The 22,230-nt window shown below is 34.3% G+C and overlaps 1 protein-coding gene across 1 annotated transcript in view; it reads right to left on the bottom strand.

The window, feature by feature from the left end:
- Nucleotides 1-2,206: 2,206 nt before the first annotated feature.
- The window catches only part of LOC149553708 (threonine--tRNA ligase, chloroplastic/mitochondrial 2-like), a 29,154-nt gene continuing 9,130 nt past the window's right edge, over nucleotides 2,207-22,230 (bottom strand). Inside the window, exons 3-6 of the mRNA XM_089790370.1 lie at nucleotides 4,910-5,199; nucleotides 4,587-4,722; nucleotides 4,292-4,504; nucleotides 2,207-2,281 (exon numbers count right to left, since the gene is read on the bottom strand). Coding sequence (XP_089646496.1) covers nucleotides 2,207-2,281; nucleotides 4,292-4,504; nucleotides 4,587-4,722; nucleotides 4,910-5,199 — 714 coding nt within the window. The remainder of the gene's footprint in view (nucleotides 2,282-4,291; nucleotides 4,505-4,586; nucleotides 4,723-4,909; nucleotides 5,200-22,230) is intronic.

Raw genomic sequence — 22,230 nt, 5'->3', positions numbered from 1 at the left:
AATAGAAAGAATGAGGTAATATAGCTGTTTAGTTTCAAAACACATCCCATAGTTTAGAAGGAAGAGGAATACAGATATTGAGTTTCTAGAGAATATGAGACCAACATTGCAAAAAAACTTCGCACTTCTGAAAAAGTTGATCAGAATAATTCTAATGTTGAATCAAAAAGAACACATTGAAAGGGTCATGCAATGTTCAATTTGGAGAGTTTATCAGTCATTGAAATTCTTCACTTCAGGGCTAACTATGCAAAGAAACTAGCTTTGGGAATGAGAAGGGCACTCCAAAAAATAAAATTGAATGCTCTGCATTGGGTTCCATTCTCTTTCCATTTCAAGACAGCCTTGCAACCCATCTTGATTGAGTATTGTACATATGTTTCTAGAGTCCAAATAACATAATCATGCTGATTTGATAAGAAAACAATCTCATCTTTGACTATGCATTTGAAAGAAGTTTTACAATCTTTAGATAGTGGAAGAAAACATTAATCTCTCCAAGCTACCTTTCCTATGAAAATATTTACATGATCAATGTGATATTCTAAAAATATTCAGTAGTGAGACTAAAAGGTCTTGATGTACTCTACTTCTAGAAGGGAAGATCAAGAGTTTTTGGTTGGTGGTTTTTTCCTAAAAGAGTTTCCCACATTAAAACTAGTCTCCTATGTTTATCTTGTGTCCATTGTATTTTCAATGTTCTTTTTTTTATTATACAATATCTCAATGTTGATGAAATGGATTTGAAATCATTCATATTTCCATTGTAAATTGCACGAGGAAGGTGTTTTCCACACATAGCTTTCCTAACAAGTGGTATCAGAGCCTGGGTTATCTTTGTTGTTTAGGGTTTTTTTTGTGTCAATTTGGTTCTAGTGGGAGTTTTAAAAGTGTTTATCTAGTAATTGAGATGGAAAGTACATGGAGAGTAGACATTGAAAATTTTAATCACACAAACTGTGAGTTGTAGACACTTAGAGTTGAAGATATATTGGTTGATCGTAATTTATGGGTTTTTGTGTCTGGTAATAAGCCTTCAAGCATGAAGCAAGAAGATTGGGATCAAGAAGATGATTGATAAGGGAAGATGATTGATAAGGTCGTATCCTATAAATTCTATTATGTTGAACATTCATGAGGAGAAAATTGGATATTCTTTGTGGAAGAAGTTGTGCGATGTGTACTAGGGAAAATCCTTTGTAAACGAGCTTTTCCTGAGAAAGAATTTCTACTCTTTGAAGATGGATGGTGGAATAGTTATGAAAAATCATTTAAATGTGTTCAATATGGTGATTTCTCATCTGAAATTTGTTTGTGTATATGTTAGTGAAGAATAGTGTTGCATGTTACTGTTGTGCTTGTTTCCTGATTCATGTGATCATCTTATGATGGTCACTGGATGTACTATCACCCAGTTCAAAATGGATGAAATAGTTGCTACACTTCTGATAGAGAAGATGTTGAGGAAATCTTCTAAGATGGCTAAAGAGGCTGTCAACATTCAAGAGAAAAAAATCAAGGAGGACATGAATCCTTAATATTCTGGATAGAAGTCTAACAAGTAAGTGTTGGAATTGTAGGCAAACTGGTCATATCCAAAAGGATTGCAAAGAGAAGAAGAAGTAGAAGAAAATAGAGATTTATTATGATTCTATGTCTTCTTAGAGAAACTATAAATTTGGCAACCCTATTACTTTGGATAATTGGTCATCCAATGATGAGACTAATACATTTGGCATCGATTTACGACAGCCAAGTGTCAGAATTGTGATGGCCAAGTGTCGCCATTGCGACGGCAGCAGACGTTGTTGTTTTTTAGTCACAAATTATGATGTCTATTCTTGGACATCACAATTTTGATGCCTATCCATCGCAAGCTCAACATTATATCCCATCATTGCTCCCATCGCAATGGATGTGGTTCCCATCGCAATTTTGACATCTTCACCACGCATTGTGACGGGGTGGCGTCGACATCTACCCATGGGTTCACTGAGGTGGGAGCCTTTACAGTTCATCTGTGGGCATTGCAATTGCGACGTCCGTGGAAACTTGCGATGGTGTTGTCGACGCCGCTGGCTATCACAATGTTTGCGAATGTGTCACAATTGCGATGCAAAATCATCAATTGCAACGGCATCGCTATGCACACGACGCTTATTTCGTTGCAATGCGCGTGCATAAATCATAATTGTAATGTCCATGGTTAGCAATATGGCAAGGCTGCTATGGCAGCGATGCCAACTGCCATCGCCGCCATAGTGGCCCCGCCACAAGCTCCCTGATTCCAATTGTATGGTGATTGGATGCTATGAAATAAATTTAGATGTGGCATATTAGGCTTCAAAAGTTTTTTTTACCATATTTTACGATTCAGAAGAACCAGTGTTGTGCAATTTGAAAGCTAAATTCATAATAAAGTGCTCTCGATTGATCCATTTCTACTCAGCTTATATAGGCAATGATGATGTAATAGTAATCACAAACAGTGACATGGAAAGGAGAAATGTTGTGCTTATTGTGACGGGCCAAACAAAATGAATTTCTAGCGATGTATTTGTGTTTGAAAAGAATCACTGTGTTTTTAGATGAAGAGCTTGTGGAGTTCTTGTCAGATTTGGAGGCAAGAAGTCAACAAGTTTGATTTTCCTCCTTACTAGCTAATGCTAAGGGGAAAAAAATTATTGACAAAATGTGGGCCAAAATTCAGGAAAAAATTGGGAAAATCCTGATCAACCTTTTTTTGGGAAAATATCTTGATCAAGAGAGCAAATTAGAGATCTAGTATCACAACAGATCATTTCCCAGGAATAATAGAATCACATGCCTGAAATAATGATGGAGAACTTCTGAACCACTGGAATAACTATATCTTTGACTCACCTTGTGCGGCATCAACTTTGTAATAGGAACCAACAATGGAAGATTACTAGGTTAGAACTTGATATGTATCAATAGAAAGGAATGAAGAACATTGTGTATGTAGTGAATCATGATATACATAATGTATTATACAACTATGAGGATGAAGGAAGATGCCATAGTAGTTTCAGTGAGTAGCTTTCTTCTATGCAAAGCAAGTATTGTTACCAAAACTACTTACCATGTCACCTGCAAAGGCAATGAAAAGATTAAGATCTAAAGTATGCGGTGGGAGTATGCAATGGAAATGATCTGCATAGGGCCTCTTAGAGCACTCTACAATTATAGATCATAATTGCAATTTGTCTATGTTGATGGAGAATTTTATTTTGGTGAAGACAAAGACAATATTCAAGCATTGCTGGTTTCTTTGTTGCTTTGTTGCAATTCACTGCCCACTTGCTCGGCTGTTGAGCCACAAAGCGTCAGATCATGCCTATTCTCAATTCCTATGCCATTCCTATTCCCAAGATTACATGGCTATTCTCAATTCCTATTCCCACGACCAAACGGGCCCTAAGTTCATTGGATTAGTATAGAATTAGTTTAAGGTTAAAATTATCTTCATAAACCCTACTCTTTTACACTTCGTTACAAAAATCTTTGTAAGTGTTAAACCCACAAAATTTCAAAAAAAGAAAAAAGAAAAGGGAAATTCAAAAGTTGAATGATCAAATCTTGAATAACCATGTAAGTATCCTTGGAGGTTTTCAACAAATCATCCTACCATGATAGTCTACCCTGGACATTAAAAACAAACACATTTGGAACCTTGGAGTTGTCTTTGTGATCACACAGTTCATCTGTTTAGATCATAAAGATTTTGATCAAGAGAGGATAAAGTATCCCTTGGTATTTTATTTTGTGTTGTCTGTCATAAAGCTCACACCAACAAGAAGCCTAGACACATGTCAGAATGGTTATTTAATTAAATTTATTACATTTGTTTCTAAGGCCATACAAATCTTATCAGCTTTTAATATCTAGCATTTGTATGATGAATATTCACCATGTTGAATGATGAATATTCACAGGAATTATCTGGATAGATTGATCTGTGCCTACGATAAATAAATATTGACACATCTTCCCATAGTGGAGGTTTAAATACAACATGAAATAGCATAGGAAATTGATACCAACAACAGTTGAGAATACGGATGTGTGAACTGAAATATGTTTCCTAAAAAAATATTTTCTAGATGGAAAAAGGCTTCTTGGCTTTCATTACTAATTTCCTCAGCTATCAAAAAAGATAATGAAAACAAGAAATGGCTATTGTCTTGTAAAAACTGTCATGACAGCCATTTCCAACCATCCACTACAAAAAACTTCTGGTAGCTACTACTTGTTCAATTTTTTCTATAACCTCATTGACAGTCATCATTCCCAGTTCTCCACCATGCCTTGAATGAATAGTTAAAGTTTCACTCTCCACCTCCTTTGGCCCCACAATAGCCATTAATGGTATCTTTTGTGTTAATGAATTCCGAATTAGTTTGCTAAGATGCTCACCATATGATATTTTTGCTCTAATATTTTTTTTCCTCATCATTTCCACCACTTTTTGATAGTACGGTACCTGTTGAATTCCAATATTAATCAGTCAACCTGAAACCCTTTGTAGGAAAAACAAAATATGAACATGCAATCAATCTACAGACCTGGGTGTTTGTTACAGGTAAAAGATAGGCTTGTACTGGAGACAACCACAAGGGAAAATCACCAGTGTAATTCTCTATTAATATGCCAAAGAAGCGTTCAAGAGATCCTAGGATAGCTCTGTGAATCATTATTGGCCTGTGTTTCTCAGAGTTTGAATCAACATATAATAAATCAAATTGCTCAGGCAAATTAAAATCCACCTGCATACAGATGTCCACATTATTATTTCGATTAGAAAAATCAAAGTCAACTCCCCAAGATTATACTAATTAAAATTCATGAGTATAGGCCAAATATGTTTACCTAAATTTTTGAGCATTGCCACTTTCTTCCAAGGGCATCTTCAATCTTAAGATCAATCTTTGGACAATAAAATGCACCTCCTCCTTCATCATCAGAATAATCCCAACCCTTGTCTTGAAGAGCATCTTTCAAAGCAGAAGTCGCTTTCTCCCAAATATCATCACTACCCACTGCTTTCTCAGGCTGTGTTGATAAGTTGACTTCATAGCTCTTAAAACCAAATTGAGACAATATTACTTTTGTAAGATCTAGAATAGATCTTATTTCTTCCTTGATTTGACTAGGCAAACAGAAGATATGTGCATCATCCTGTGACAAACAATGAAACTCTTAAGCAATATAAAAGAGATAGATTGACTTGTAAATTTCAAACAAATCTTGAAACTGTAGCCCCTGACACCTACTAGATTGAAGATAGATTCATTTTATTAGTTTTAAATTGATGTTCACATAGATGTATAACAGAACAAGTCTCATCTCCTTGTAGAAATGATTAAAACTGATACTAAAAGAGAAAATGAACAAAGGCCAAAATAAAGTGGGGTCAAATTCAAAATAATGATTTAGTGTCTAATATTCTCTATTCTCACCTATGAAAAATGCTTCGAATGCCTCTTAAGATATTTCTAAATGATTAGCTTAAAATCTATAGTAAACATGGTTTATCTTGCTTGTTAAAGATTAATTTAGGGAGCAGTACCAACTCTTTTTCAACGTCTTTGAATGTTAAATACTTCATGCCTTGAAAATGGGGCAGAATAAGTTATCAAGCATGTGTTCCTCAATATAGTATTATAGACAATTATTTTTAAAATGGTCATAAAAACTGTAGATTTCTGCATATAACGTATAACTGCCATGACAGATCTGTGTGACATGGGCTTTTTTATTCTATTACTAATACTCTTCTTTGGCTCTTTATTAAATATGGGTTATTTGATTAAAATTAAATCTATTGTATGAAAAATGAATTCATATACGAAGCTTTGCAAAAGAGACAATTCATCATGCCCATCAAAAATAATAATTTTTGAACGAGTTGCCAGACATCAAAAAAGCATTCAATTTACTGACAGTGAAATATTTGTTATTTTCTAAAACATGTGATTTGAATCTAAAACTCAATAGGAGATTCTTTATCAATTCTGTATAATCAGTGTCAATGATATTTTGTTTCTGAAATAGTCAATTCTTCAAGAGCTTTACTTAATATCCATTTGCCAGTTTAAGTATTATATACTTGTGACCACGGCACCTTTGCCCCATATTGATACATTATTTGAAACAGATTAATCATGGGGTGGGTATGACATGAAATCCTTACATACAATCTTGTATTGATTTCTCATCTATCATGAAGTTTCTTGTATGTCAATGCCTTTTTGTATATTTATGAATCTCTGGAAGTGCATCAAGAACAACAAAATTCTACCAATGAAACAATCTTCCCACCATATAACCATGACATCAAGTACCCCACAGAAGAAAGAGTTATCATCCAAAAGACAGCCTTAATGCAGTGTTCCATGGGAATGCATATTGCATTACCTAGGGAGTGGAAGATGTTCCTGATGTTCCAGACATCCTCAAGACTCAGAGACTCAGAAAGGATGCCATCTTTCTCAGAACTAGACAGCCTACATCATTTTCTGCATAATGTTCTAAAAAAAGCTAATTTGTTAAAGAAAAAATTTTAAAATTTAAAGCCTCTAGAAGGTTGAGGTGGGAAGATGGTCATTGCAAATTCAGTACATTGTATTTACTTTTCAAAATTTCAGCTTCTCCTAGTTTCTTGAAGTTACTTTAGTAGCCATAACCTTTTGGAAAAAAATTGCCATCCTCAAAACTATTTCCCTGCATCCCTCAGTCCTAGAAGCTCAGAGAAACATTGCCTAAGAATTAAAAGAAGACATCAGGGAAACTAAAACTATCACCTACCATATTTGCCAAATCACATTGTTAAAAGAACAATTATGAACATCATAAGCCTTTCACTACGATGCATCCCCAAGGTTGGCAACATTAAAATTTGTATTAGTCCTTAGCTGTAAGATTTACTAATGGCTCTACCCTATGTCATTACACAACGGACCTATGAAATTTGTCCTTAATGCCCTGGAGCTTGATAAAATGCATAATACTAGAGCACTAACAGGTGTTTCATGCAAAAAGGGAAAAACCTGCACCTCAACCCCTAACTAGAACTGATCATTATCCATGCAAACCTTTAAAATCTAATACATCAAAATCATGGATAGAACACTCTTCTTAATTTTTATAGATTTGGTTTTGTTGCATTATTATCTTCAACGGTCTAAGGAGGAGTTCATTATATTTTCTTCTAGTATCAATACAGTAAATATCAAATGTCTTACATGAGGAAGTACAAACAACTTTGATAAGTATTACTTTCAACTAGCCAAAAACTATTGTTATTGACACAAAATTTTCTTGTGCATTAACAAGTTATAAGTTTTTTTAATGTTGTGATGTTGCTATCAGGATTCAATTGTGTAGTTTTCGGTCAAACTCATTGGTCTATGTTTATGAGTAGTGTTTCACAATAACTTCTTTCTCATTAGAATGAATAGAACACTAAATACTCATTGCATCTAGGTTTGCTCACAGAGGTGAAGTGTTGGGCTTTCTCGAGATGTTACCCACCCAAGCACCACTCAAACCCAAATGTTCTTAACCAGGGATTTTTTTAAAGGTTAATGTCATGCTCAAAAATCAAGGCTAAAGCACACAATTTTTTTTTAAAAAGGTAATAACAAGTATCTTATTGAGCTTCACTTTGTTTTGAGAATAGTTTAATTTTCTCTACTAAACAGGGCCAACCACATGAAGGTGGAAGCTCATTTGGCCCCACCCCCCTCCCCCTAACATCACTCTACATTCCCCGTTAACATCTAAAATTCATTCATTCTTTCAACCATTAATAAAATGTAACATTCAATCAATATCACATGATAACATTCAATCAATATCACATGATAACATTCATTAACACATTAGATTCGTTAATATGCAACATTCATCAATATTCTACATTAACACATAATTCATGAACATTCATTAGCACATGATAAAATTCATTGAGACATAAAATACAGTCATTATCAATTAAGGTATGTAGTGACAATCATTTATTTTTTTTCTTTCTATTTCTTTTTTCTATGTAAGCTCTAAGAGGAGCATCAGTGTCATCATCAATTCCCCCCTCGTCAGTTGTTCTGTTCTCTATTCTTGATGATCTCAAATTCCTATACTGTTGCAAAGGGGGGTCCTCTGCAATAGCAAATAAAAGAGTTAAATTAAAAATAATTTATTATAATTGTTACAAGTATTTAATTATTTTAAATAACATAACTGTGTCTCTTTACCTGATCTGATCACATCATTTTGTCTGGACTCAATGTCAACACGTCATGAACATCGACCCCTTGATCCTCTACAGCTGCTATACAAAATGTTACGTTAATCCAAACACCAATTGCAATTACATATAAAAAATTTAATAGCAAATGTATACCTCCACCACTGGGATGCACATCATGCGAACCTTCGACATCCACAGATTGTGTAGAAGGATTGTTAGGCTGCATTCCAACATCCTATGCATTGTTATCATTGCTTTCTTAAAAAAGATATACTCACTTTATATTGGAACTTAACATCAAATAGACTAATTGGTAAAGTATTCAATTTGAAATAAATTTCATATAGCTTATTTACCTATGGCTGAGATGCATCAGTATTAGAACCTTCCACACTAATTTCAGCTCGTAGCCGTTCAGCCACAGCTCTATAGCCTTGTTGGAAGCCAATTCTCTTATCATCTTCTGTGAGGCATCTCTTGAACTCTGAGCCCTGCATTTTTGCATGGTATGGCGAATTTTACTTGCATTGTTTCACCAACCAATGGAGGGTAGTTAAAATATCAACAACAAATCATCTATATCCATCACAATATAATAGGAGAAAAATCGAGCAGTTTTGATGGAGCAATCTACTATATAAATGTTGCGTGTTTTTATGCTTTGCTTGTACCAACATATTTTCTCCAAATTCTTAAGTTGGGTAAGAGTTAGTTCATCTCTTTGGAAATAAAAATGGCTGCAAGTGCTACTGCATTCCCTCATTCTTTCAATCACTACCTTTATTCTCAACTATTGGAGGAAAATTCAGTCAAGGGTAAGATTGTAAATAATTTCATATTAGTGAATCACAAGTTTTCTTCACTAATCTAGATTGCAGAGTCTTGACTTCAATTGTTGAATTGTTTATATTGAATATGAAAATCCACTATTGTTATTATATTCTATTGACCTATTTATAATTGATGAGCTAAATAAGGGAGTCCTAGCATTTCCCTTCACATTATATAAAAAATTTGATACAGTTTTTCATTTACTAATACTTACAACTCTTGCTTGAAGTTTCAAAAAACCACCAGAGCTGAGCTTGTGTGTCCCGTGCTTTTCTATTCTTGCCTTTGTTGCCTTTGATGTGTCAGGCAATCTATGAAAAGTTTGAAATATGTTAGATAGTATAAATATGGAGGTTAATTAGTACATAATTAGATTCTCAACATTATCACATACCTTGTTGTACTCTCCACTAGTGTAATATTATTTTTCTTGTCAGCTTTATACTTTCCATCCAAAATTAGAGCCTGCCACTCAGCCTCAGGAACATAGGGCAGACGCTCGTACCTGGGGTTATCCCATAAATTTTTTCTGTACTGGTCCCTAATATACTTCAAACATAAACCAGCTTTTTCAAGGAGCTTGTTTCTCTCAAATGCACGTGGTCCAAAGAGTTGGGTCATGCTCTCTATAAGATCATCCTTCAACGATTTGCGTTGCTGATTCCACCTTTTAAGTAAAAAAAAACATGTTAGACTCATAAATGAAGTGAAGCTACCTTTAATATAGTTCAAGAAATGGACGAAAAGGAAAACTATTATAGCAATGATATGAAATCAAAATAGTGGTTTGGGGTTTTAGTTAGGATATGATGTTCCACTAGGTATGCATGGTGGGCCCAAATATTCGCAAACACTCATCACCAAGTTTTCTCCAAAAAAGATCATTCCCTACAAAACAATCATGGGATCATTAGTCAATGAAGAGTGATCAAAAACTAAATTACTATTATATCACTATAGAATAATAATAACTTTAAAGTACCTAGAACTTTGGCTACTTTTAATGGAATGCCTTCATCGTCGCTGATGATCAATGTGACATCCTTCATCGTTCCTGTACTAGGAACATAGGAACATCTAGGAAATGATGTTGCAGGTCCTATTGAAAAAAGTTTCATAAGTCTTTTTCATGATCGAAGTATAAAAGAATAAATGATAATTGATGTTATAAAGTTGTAAAAAAGAAACTATTTGTTGCTGTCATAAGAGAGAAAAAGAGGGATTTGTGTACCAGCAGATGGTGCAACAGTCGATGCATGTAAGCTGCATGTTGTTGACTCACCAGTCAAAAAGAGATTTGTGGTTGTTTTGAATGGAGGTGGCATCATCATAGGATTCAATTGATGTGAAGCTGAAGAATAAAATTGTTAGAGCATGCATAAATATAGAACGCGTGGACTAGCATGGACAAGATTGTTAGAGCATTAAAAAAAAGGATTGTTCGAGCATGTATTGTCAATGATTATGATCATTCCTATATATATTCAGTGGAAAAAAGAAGTGGGGAATGGAACATGCGACCTACCTAAACCACGTGCAGCACCCTTATCACCTAAACCACGTGCAGCACCCTTATCATGGGTACGGGGCTCGAAACCAAGCAAAAAACTCTGTAAAGACAATGCATCCATATTTTAATTAATGCCATAAAAGAGCATAACATAAAAACCATTATTGAACTCTTGTTATAATTAAAAATTTCATTAATACTTACTTTTAAGGACTCAGAGGTGTGCAACAATTCAGATGCCCTATCTTTTATTTGTTGAGTCATAGGCTTTATGGTTGCCAAACGTAGAATTTCTTTGCTAATTTTCTTTAAATTAATTTTAATTGAACCGATCGGGTCATCGGTCTCTGCTAAATCGATATAGAAAGGGTCCTCCTCAGGGGGGGCCTACTGAGGGACTACAGGTTCCTTTCCCTCCCTCCAACCACTAGCCCTCTGTGACAACAATAGTATTACTATTATTAAAATTACTCCAAAATAATAAAGAAAACAACATTAAAAAAATAACATTTTGCTTCTATCTAGTTTTCACAATTACAAATGAGTTTTACCTGCTCATGTGTAGATGATCTGGGAGCATCGTCAGCATCCCCTCTGGGCGGTTGCTCCATATTGTGCCCTTGTGTCAAAGATGAAGTATAAAAATGTTAGCCAAAAATTTATTGACTAAATGGTATGTTGGAGTCATTGATTAGAAGTTGGTTTAATAGTATGTACCACCCCCATGATAGTAGCCTCATTTGTATCTATGCAGTTCAAATTGTAATCAATAAGAAGCTCTTCCCCTGCACGTATTGATTTTATCGTACAAATGAATACACGATTTCCCTCGTGCGCCTCAAATATGCAATTGGGTTGCTTTATAGTTGGCCCAGGTCATGTACTATTTATAAAACCTGCAATATTCCCTGTTGCTTTTGGCCTTCCATCAATGTATATAGCCACACTTTTACTTTGATTATTGTCTTGCTATTGTATATAATTTGCGGAGAGGGCATACCTACACATACTTTTTTTATATTTAACAATATGCATCCAACTTTTGTAATCGTAACATGGTCCAACATACTCCATCAATTCAAAAACTTTTTTGTAAGACACCTTTATGCCGTCCATAGAAAATAGGCCCAAACCATGTAGTGATGATGGTGCTATGCGATATATCCTCTCGTTAACACAAAAATCAGTGTTTATTGGAGGAAGTTCCTTGGGTACCCAATGTTTTTGTAGATGTTGGTACCTCAAGGGCACCTCGATGTTGCCTTCCATCTCATCATCATAAGAACATGACCCCCCTTGAGCAAGGAAAAATTTCATACATTTATTCAATTTCCTTTTAGTCCTTTGACCTCTAGTTAATCTCCCTATTCTAGATAAACTACATGTCTCACTTTCCTCTTCTATTCCTATATTTCCCTCACTCAAGGAAGACACTTCTAACAAATACCTATTCACTGGTACTTGAAAATGGGAGAGATCTTAGAAGACATCAATCTTACTATTGATAAGTGTATTAAATAGACTGTCTATAAGGAGTATTGACTTATACCTATCGATCCATGAGACTGTGCGGGATGCTCCTGAAAGCGGTTCAATTTCTTGCAAATGTAATTCAATTATCGTGAGCATAATCACATCATAATCATAATCACATCCATCATTAGCATCACATAAAAATTAAAAACATTAAAAGGTACAGAATAAAACACTTAAATCAGGCTCACATTATAAGCCCACTAGGGAAGTAGGCCTAGTGAAGGGCTAAAACTGGGTTTTTGTATCAGCTGATGAGTTGAGGGCTTAGTCATCTTGGGGACATGCTATTTGAAGTTTTTTGATGTGTGTGGAGGTGGAGGAAACACCTAGAATAAAGCCACTTGCATAACATTTTGAAATTCATTTAGATATTTTATATTAATTAAGATAACTGCAATTTCTTCCAAAACCCATTATAATAATTTTAAAATGGATTACTGGTTTCTTTTTACTTACCGTGTAAATCCCATAGATCCAAATACATGTACTGAAATAAGTTTTCTATTTTTAGTCTGTAAATCAACATACTGATACAATATTATTCCTATTCTAAAATGAAATGTTAGAGATACTTGAATTATTAACCAGCAAATTGGGTAAGCACTTATATTATGTTTCCCCTATGAATTTTATTCTAGGTACAACTCCCTTTTATAGATATTTAATGAATTCCTTTTTCTAAACTAAACACTTACAAATGCTTTTGACCTAAAAGAAAATAAGACTCAATACATTCATGCATCAATATGTGTTTTAAATAGTTTTATTTAATTAATTTAGATTAATAGTTAATTTAGATTAGTAGTATTCTATTTGTAGTTGAAACTTGTAGCTTTTAAATAGATAATGAATAAACTATGTAACCATATATATAAGACAAATATATTTCTATCAAGAAATGAATATTAAATAGATTAAGGATTGATAGCATACCTCTAAATTCCATCATCATCATCCTCATCGTCATCATCATCATCATCATCATCATCATCATCATCATCATCCTTGTCATCATCATCGTCGTCGTCATCATCATCCTCCTCACCATCATCGTTGTTGTCATTGTCATCGTCGTCGTCATCATCCTCCTCGCCATCGTCGTCGTCGTCATTGTTTTCGTCATCGTCATCATCAACATCATCATCAACATCAACATCATCTTCATCATCATCATCAGTAGCAGCATCATCGTCATCATCTTCTTCTTCTTCTTCACAAAAATTTGTGTCAGGGACATCATCCAATAACTGTCGATCGTGATCACCATCTACATCATCTTCTACTTCTTCAGTATCTTCTTCTTCCATCGCATTATACTTTATTGGCCTTCCTCTCGGTTCATGTCTAACAACAAATGACCAACCCAGTTTATGTGGAACCTCTGAGTAAAATACCTGCTCACATTGGCTTGGAAGAACATAAGGCTCATCCCCAACTGGCTCAAACGACCTTGTATTAAGCATTGTAAATCCATTATCATGTTCAATAACAGTTCTATTAGGATCATTTGGATTAAGTCGTAGCCCGTACCATTTGAAAATGAAGAGTACTAATTTGAAGGAACTAAAGTCACACTCAATTATCTCATCCAAAATGCCATAGTATTGATTTTCAGACTCTTGAGGATGTAAGTCATTTCTAGATGAAATATTACTCACTTGAAAGACTGCAGTTATTCCTGAATCACAAGTTTTCTTCGTGTCATCCAACACTTTGACGCAAAATTTCTAACCATTACAGAACATAGCCTTGTGGTGTTTAACCTGCAATAATATGTGAAACATATCAAAATTATTGTATCGTGAGTTGATAAACATACGGGTGATTAATAAATTTTTATGTACCTGGAAATCTCTTGAACCATGTGCTAAATCTATTTCCCTTTGCATAACATTGGAATCTCCATTACGATGAGCTTCTTTAACCAATAAAGATACACCTTCCCATGTTAATGTGCGACCAGAATGTTGACATCGTTCAATCCATACCATCATCCAATCAAGATTGTTTGCAATATACAAATGTAGTGCATCTCCCTCTCGAGCACCTGTACAAAAAAAAATATATACAACTTACAACCGATTTATTTTGAAGATTAAGAAATAATTTATTACAATAACATCTTATAATTTATAACCTCTCACTTTCCTCAATGTACCTTTCCCCATCAAGTACTCCCCTTCTAATTTTTTAAAAGGCTCGAGATCCCAAATGTGATCTACATGGATATTTGATGCAAACTTAGGAAGATATTCAGTAATGTACACCATAGTCTGGTATACCATATATCCCTCTACCATAGAACCCTCAGGATGTGCTCTTTGTCGAACCAAAGCCTTCAAATATTTCAAATGCCTCTCAACCATCCACATTGACCTAGTGTGTACAGGTCCACACAATTCAATCTCCTCAACTAGGTGTATGAGGTAGTGTTCCTGTGCATTGAAAAAAGTTGGAGGTAGACACTTTTGCATTTCACATAGTAAATGAGGAATTCTTCTCTTCCAATAGTTTATATCTTCTTTATGGATTTCTTTATATGACAACCACCTACATTAAGAGATTCAAGTCACAAAAAATATATAGATATGAGACTTTACAAAATAATATACAATAGATTACATAGCAAGAAAAAGAAATCATGAATATAATAAATATATACAACAAATTGAACAGATATTACTGCTTACCTCATATATTTTCTAAGATTGTATATCACTTGTTTGATGTTATTGTTGAAGTGCTCTGGGAGAGATAGAGGAAGCACGTACTGCAGTAATTATAAACCAATCATTTCATTGTTTTCTAACATAACATAACGAACAATTTACATAGTTTATGAATATATTGTAAATACAGAAGAACATAACTTACCTTGATGAAAGTATGCCAATCATGCGTTTTGACCCCTGGCCCAAATTCACTTTTTTTTTATATGAGATTGTTTATGTTTGCAGCAAATCCTGTGGGAAATCACATTTTTCGTATGACTTCTTTTATGGCATCACTTTGTTGCTTCGTTAATAACCATGGAAGGGCACTTATATTAATCTAATCTCTATTGCTATTTGAGTGAATGAAATTTTTCAATGCATGATTGGATTCATGTATGTCATTACAAATTTTGACAATTTTTTCTTTGTCACGCCTTCCATCCAATATTTTCCACAATGTCTGTATTATATTCTTTCCAATATGCATAGTATCAAACAAATGCACAATTTGTAAGTGCTCGTAGTAGGGCAACCTACTAAATTGTCTGGGATAGCTTTTTAGTCCCTTTGGAAGGTTGTCAGTATTGCCTTGACGACCTTCACGATCATCAATTACACAATTAGTCAACAAAAATCACAATAGAAATATATAAATTACAAACATAAACCATTCGGTGGAACGGCATTACCTCGATGATTAATTCTATAATATTCCAACTTCCATAGGTGAAGTGTCATTCTTCGTGGCTTTGATGTAGTCTCTTCTTTCCCATTGAAAATATGTTTTTTCATACTTCGATACTTATGATTCCTGTGGAGGAAGTGTCTACACTCATCAAACACCTACTTTCCTAAAAATTTTGAATGATGAGATTTCATCTTTGGACCACAAACTAGACATGCAAATTTTCCCTTTGTTTGAAGAACTACAAGATAATGATGTAATTGGATTATTAAATATGTTGATTTTTATAATTAGAATTATTGTGCGCAACTTGAATTCACTATAACATACCACAAAAATGTGTTAGCCCTAGGGCATCATGTATTGTCCATGCAAGTATTGCATGGAATTGAAATTTTCTTTGTCGTATTGGTCTAGACACGTCATACATAGTGACACCATTCCATAACTCCACCAACTCGTCAATAAGAGGCTCAATATATACATTCATATCTTTTACTTGATATTTACCTACTTGAATGAACAGTAACATTACATAGTTATTGTGACCATTTTACTGCAAGATTTGTAAGTATGTGTAAATTAATAACTATCAAATGATAAGATACCTGGAACAATCATTGCCAAAATAATGTGCTCCCTCTTTATTGACATCCACGGAGGAATGTTATTGTTGATAACAAAAATAGGCCACACCGAGTAAACAGATCTCATCTCTCCAAATGGATTGACACCGTCTGCTGCCAATGAAAGCCTGAGATTACGAGGTTCTTCTTTGAAGTGTTGCCATTTTTCCTCTATGTTCATAAATGCCGAACCATCTGTAGGGATTCGAATAATGTCATCTCAACTTATATTGCGTGCATGATAATCCATAAATTGAGCCAAGCTACTACACTTGAATAATTGTCGCATCCATGGAATAATGGGGATGTAACAAAGAACCTTTTGAGGCACCTTTTTTGTTAGTCGATTTGTTCGATATCTACTCGTATGGCATACAGGGCATTGTGTTGCAAATTCATGTTCTTTATAATATATAATATGATCATTGGGACAAGCATGTATTGCTTCATACTCCATTCCAATATCTTTCATAACAATAGTTAATTCTCGATATGAGTGAGGTAGAATATTTGATGATGGTAACAAAAACTCGCCTATCAATCTACAACAAAAAAATATAAGTTGTTAATATAAACAATATTAGTGGTACATTATTCACCCTTTCTTAACTATAAAGACATATATGACATACCTTAACATACGTGACATTGTTATGTTGGATAAACCATGCATAACCTTCAAGTTCAACAACAACAATATAGCAGAGAGAAGAGTTGTTTGGGATTCTTTGTATAGGGGCTCGTATGCCTTCTGAAGTAGAGGTACATCGAGGGTATCATCATCATCATGATCAGATACGCTTGGACTAGATGTGTCATGGATCAATGTATTTATACCATCCTCTTTAATTATGTTTTCTGGCGCATGATCGTCATCTTCCATGGGATCATTATCTTCACGTTGGATATTTGCACCTCCATGTTCCTCCACTTTGAAAACCATATTCTTCGGATTGTTGTGGTTCATATCATGTACTTCCCTGGGAAGATCAACCTATATAAAATTGATTAACATAAATAAACCATGATCATCAACTCATCATCAAGTGATTTCATATGTATATAAATTGTTAAAATGATATAATGAACGACTTACCAGTGGATGATAGTCATGCCCCCCTTCAATGTGACCATTCTCCCTACAATGTCTCTTAACTGTTTTGATTAGCAGTCTTCTACGGTTTAAGCCCTTACAAATATTGCAAGGACAATAACATTTTCCATCACCTTTTCTTTTCAAGTTAGACCACAATCTAGCGATTATCTCCCTATTTTTTTCTTCACTTATATTATCTTACATGATCATTCTTTGCAGGAAGCAAAAATCGGGCTATGAAAACTTCGGTCTACTGAAACTTTCAAAAACTAAGAAAAATTGTCAAAAGTACACAAATCTTCTTAGACCTAGCTAAATACTTTAATATTTTAAAAATACTTTCTTTGACTTTATTCCTAAGATTATTTGTAAAACTTTGACCAACCGCCTGAGGGTCTTATTTCAAGAGACCTTACAACATTAAGCCACTAAAAGAAATTTTGAAACATATAAGCTAAAAGTCTAGTTAGAATATACATTAGAATTAAAAAAAAACAATTTTCATACCCGAGCGCACGGCTATAACTCGTGCAACAGCCTTCTTGCTTAGCTGTAGAAGCTCTCCAGCAATCAAATTATACAAACTACAAGGCCTAACAAAAATTTCAAAACATATAAGATACAAGTCTAGTTAAAATATACATTAGATTAGATTCAACAATAGCAAGCAATGTTATTCAAAATTAGATTCAACAAACCTTAGCAGTGTAAATAGCCATCTCCTCTAAACTGGACTCCAAACATGAGGGGGTATTTACATACTCTTCCCCTAAAGGTATCCTGAAGAAAAAAAGCCACTATTCTTGAGTTTGTGAATTGCACCTCAAGATGAATGAAGCTTAAAAGGAATGAAAATTGTTTTCATACATTTAAATCAGGATGTAATATTTATTCATAAGTATATACCTTGCAAGCACTTAAAATTTTTGTTATATGTGTTGCGGGAAAAGAAGAATTTTATACTTATGTGTACAGATGCACTTCCTGTATTTGATCCAAATCTCGAATGTTATCAAGTGTGTCCAATGATGGGGAGAGACCTCCATGCAAGCAGAAGATCTACTATGAAACAAAAGAAAAGAAAAATTTCTTATAGTAAGGACAAGTTTGTTGTGCTACACAGGGTACCAACAAAATAGTGTATAATATCTTATTCTTTACCTGGCTTTCAATTCAACATGAGAGCCTTTAATAGAAAAGTCAAGTTGATAACATATATATAATTTTGTCATAACTAGATTTTATTTTGACCAGGTTGGGCCAAGTGATCTTGTGGAGATCTCTGGAATATTTCTTCCTATGCCTTACATAGGCTTTCGATCCATGCGATCAGGTTTGGTGGCTGATACATACCTGGAAACGATGTCAATTACTCATTTCAAGAAAAGATACGAGGAGTGAGTTTTAGCTTTTCGTATGTCATTAAATTTTCTCTTTCTTTTTTTGTAAGGACTTCTATTTTTCCAGACATGATCCTCATTTCATATAAGAAATACCATCAGTGAAGCTATATCACACTTTATGCTAGGACCAATAGGCCAGGAATAGTAAAAATAGATTTGATCAAATGTCAAAATTATTCCTAATAGAAAAAGTGATTACATTTTTAGGCAACAGGATGGTTTAACTACTATATTCATTAATAACTGAAAAATTGTTTACAAGGCTTGTATATGAGCTAACCTTGGTTATTGACACATTAACATCAGCTATAATGACATTAAGAAATATTTTTGAATTACTTAAACTTCTCTTGGCCTGGTATTTGGTGGAAACATTTGCTTGCTGATTTGAAGGCTAATAGGTCTATTAGTATGGCAACTTAAACTTGCATGGACTAATTCAGTTGTCTTGATAGGGTTCAAACTTAGATATTGATCTTATTGTTTTCGCATGTTGAAAATTTTGATAATAAGCTCGTGACATTAAAAAGTCTCAAACTTGATCCAAATTTTGATAATAAGCTCATGACATTGAAAAGTCTCAAACTTGATATGAGATTGGTTCCGACAGATCTCAACTTTTCATAATGAGCTTGTTATTTTGATAAATCTCAATCAAGGACTAGTTTTGCCCATTGCTGCAATTTGAAAAAATGACCAAACATCATTATCCAGTATGAGTAGCCAGCATGATTCTAGAGTAAATATGTATTATCAGTGAAGAAAATATCAAAAATCACAAATTGGGTACAATCAGTATGTTATGGAGGGACATGTCTCCAGTTAAATTTGCCACACAAGTTATCTAAATAGCCTTAAATAATTGGAGTAAATTAACAAGAACCAACATCATCATATTGTAACAATTGAATGTGTATCAAATGTTGTCAGTGACATGTTATAAGTATCAATATTAACTCTAGTTAATGTAGGCTAAATGAGATCTACCGACATTAGAAGAATATTGAGTAACATCATCACCATTGTAGTAGGCACATTTTTCACCATCCAAAGTAGATTGAACTCTCACAAGATCTGGGTGGTAAATCAACCTTGGATATCCACTACGAATGGTTTATCCAACCAAACTTCATATGCCTTATAGAGCTTGAAGATGACTTTGATGTACACAGCAGGAGCAAATTTGAATATTATTAGATTTAGTACATGTTGCTTTTGGGTTGGTTAGATGTTTGAACTTTCTATTATCAACATTTGTAATCTCAACATGAGATACACTTATATCTCCCCTTGATATAGATTTCATGGGTTTCGAATATTTTGGGACATTAAAACCAACAGTCTTTGTAACCAAGCCTTTTTTCTTGTCTTCTTTTTGAGGCTCCCAAACTCTCCCAATAGGATTGGATAAGTAGTTAATTGTGACTTAACATATTCCTATTTTCATTACTTTCATAATTAGTAGCTATGGACAATAGGTTTAGATACAACACTTTGGCCTTTTGACTTAAAGGAACACATGAGATTTTTCCAAGGACATATAAGTTTTATGTGTTTATATTTGTTGAAATATAAGAGGAAAGTGCAGCATGCTTCAGATCTTTTCTCTTTGTGACCTAATTGATCTTGTAATCTATTGAGTTCATTTCTTAGCAATATTGTTAGCTACAAAATTGCATGAGTGGAAGATTATGTTGTCTCCAATAGTTGTATATTAATTCTGCTTCGTGTCATGCTTACATGAAATTGTAGAAGCAATAATCCAAGATTCACCGTATATTGTAAACATGACTGTAGGAAAAAACTAAAAAATTATTTGATACATTTATAATTGTAGCCAAATTACTTCGGAAAACATTTCTACTAGGCCGCCCAGTCTGGCAGTTGGGGAGGGAGTTCATTCCGAAAAGACTGATCTAGGAACAAACTGTCTTGCCTGGGGCCCTTACCCTGGCCCCTTTCAATATAGGGGGGCGGGGGTAGGGGGAAGTTGGGGACTTCACTCACTTGCCTGGAGGTGAAGGATGGCCCAACCAATAATCTGCGGCCGGCCGAATATATTGTTAGGGAGGGCACATTTATTACTACATACATCCTTATTTTTCCCAAAAATAACCTTATTTGTCTATAATTTATAGATGTTGCCAAATCTTAAAAACAAAATCCTCTATACCCAAAATTTTGTAGTAAATGTGAGCCATTCCAGTGCATAATGAATTAGTTTAAACCTATTTTCTCATGGCAAGAAGAAGCTATTAATCACTGTGCAATTAGATTCTCTACAAATGAGAATACTCTGTGCAACTGCAGTATACTTGTGAGGTTTCCATTTTCAATGCTACTTACATTTTCCATGTATATGCATGAATTTTCAATGCCCTGACCCTTTCAATGCTATCGAAGTGATCTCTCGCGCGTGTGCCTTTCCTTTCACAAGAACCCTGTGTCACACGATTTCATGCAAATGAGGGTTTTTTGCTTCTTTTTTTCTCTTATATCTCGCTAGCGTTGCAATTGCGATGCCTATCATCGCAATTGCGACAGAATCGGGCTAAAATTGAAAAAAAAAAGCCAAAAACACATTGCCTTTTCTTGCCATCGCAAATTGAGGTCTAATGTATTAGTGTGACTAGTTAGAGTAATTCAATCTTCATGTGGAAGATGATTTCCATGATGCCATGTGTGACTCGGCACCATCATATAATAGGAGTTGTTGGCAATGACGTAGATGCCATGTGTAACTCGACACCACAGTTTAGTGTGAGTTGTTGGTGATGATGCAGTAATTGATCTTCATTTGTATTGTAAATGTTGAAAGTGTGGAATTTTGATGTAGCAAAAGGATCATTTCACATTTTTTATTAACTTTTTGGTGTGTCTAAGAAAGTGACATTAAAACGAATGATTCCATCACAACCCAAGGAAAATGAACAATGTAGGCATTCATCTAGCTACTTTTTGAGCTATTTATACATGTATCCAAAATAACCATTGAACTACATTCAAAATAACTACTAAACTACCTTCAATTTGTAGATTCTCAATCTTCAATTTCTTCACCATCAATAAACCATGGAACATAGTCTGAGCTTCAGACATGTTGTTTGTTCTATTAGGGATGGTTGTGCAAAAATAATAATTACTTCCCCTTATGATCTCTTAATACATCATGATGTCTGATGTGCGAGTGTTACCATGTAGAGAATCCATAAAAGTTTAGTTGAATGGCATTTTCAACCCACAGAGACCATTTCAAACATGTTCTATGCTTTACTATATAGAAGATAGGTATATTGAGAAGTTTTGAAGGGATGGAGACCCTCCCACCTATTGGCTAAATTAATTTCCCAGGCAGAGATAATAAGGTGTTTTTATGTGTTTCTAGCATGTGATGCAACAACCTCAGCAACAAAAGATTCAATATTTTTTAGGACCACATGTAGGGGTGAAGAGACTTTCCTAAAAATACATGTGTTTATTTTCTATCATATAACCCATAAAATTGTAATAGGGGTGTAGATCCAAATGCACAAATAGAAAGAATGAGGGTATATAGT

The sequence above is a fragment of the Cupressus sempervirens genome, chromosome 6, assembly GCF_028749045.1.
Source record: "Cupressus sempervirens isolate cs-2001-9-10 chromosome 6, ASM2874904v1, whole genome shotgun sequence".
NCBI classification, from domain to species: domain Eukaryota; kingdom Viridiplantae; phylum Streptophyta; class Pinopsida; order Cupressales; family Cupressaceae; genus Cupressus; species Cupressus sempervirens.
Note: the sequence above shows the minus strand (reverse complement) of the source record. Positions and strands in the feature narration are given on the sequence as shown.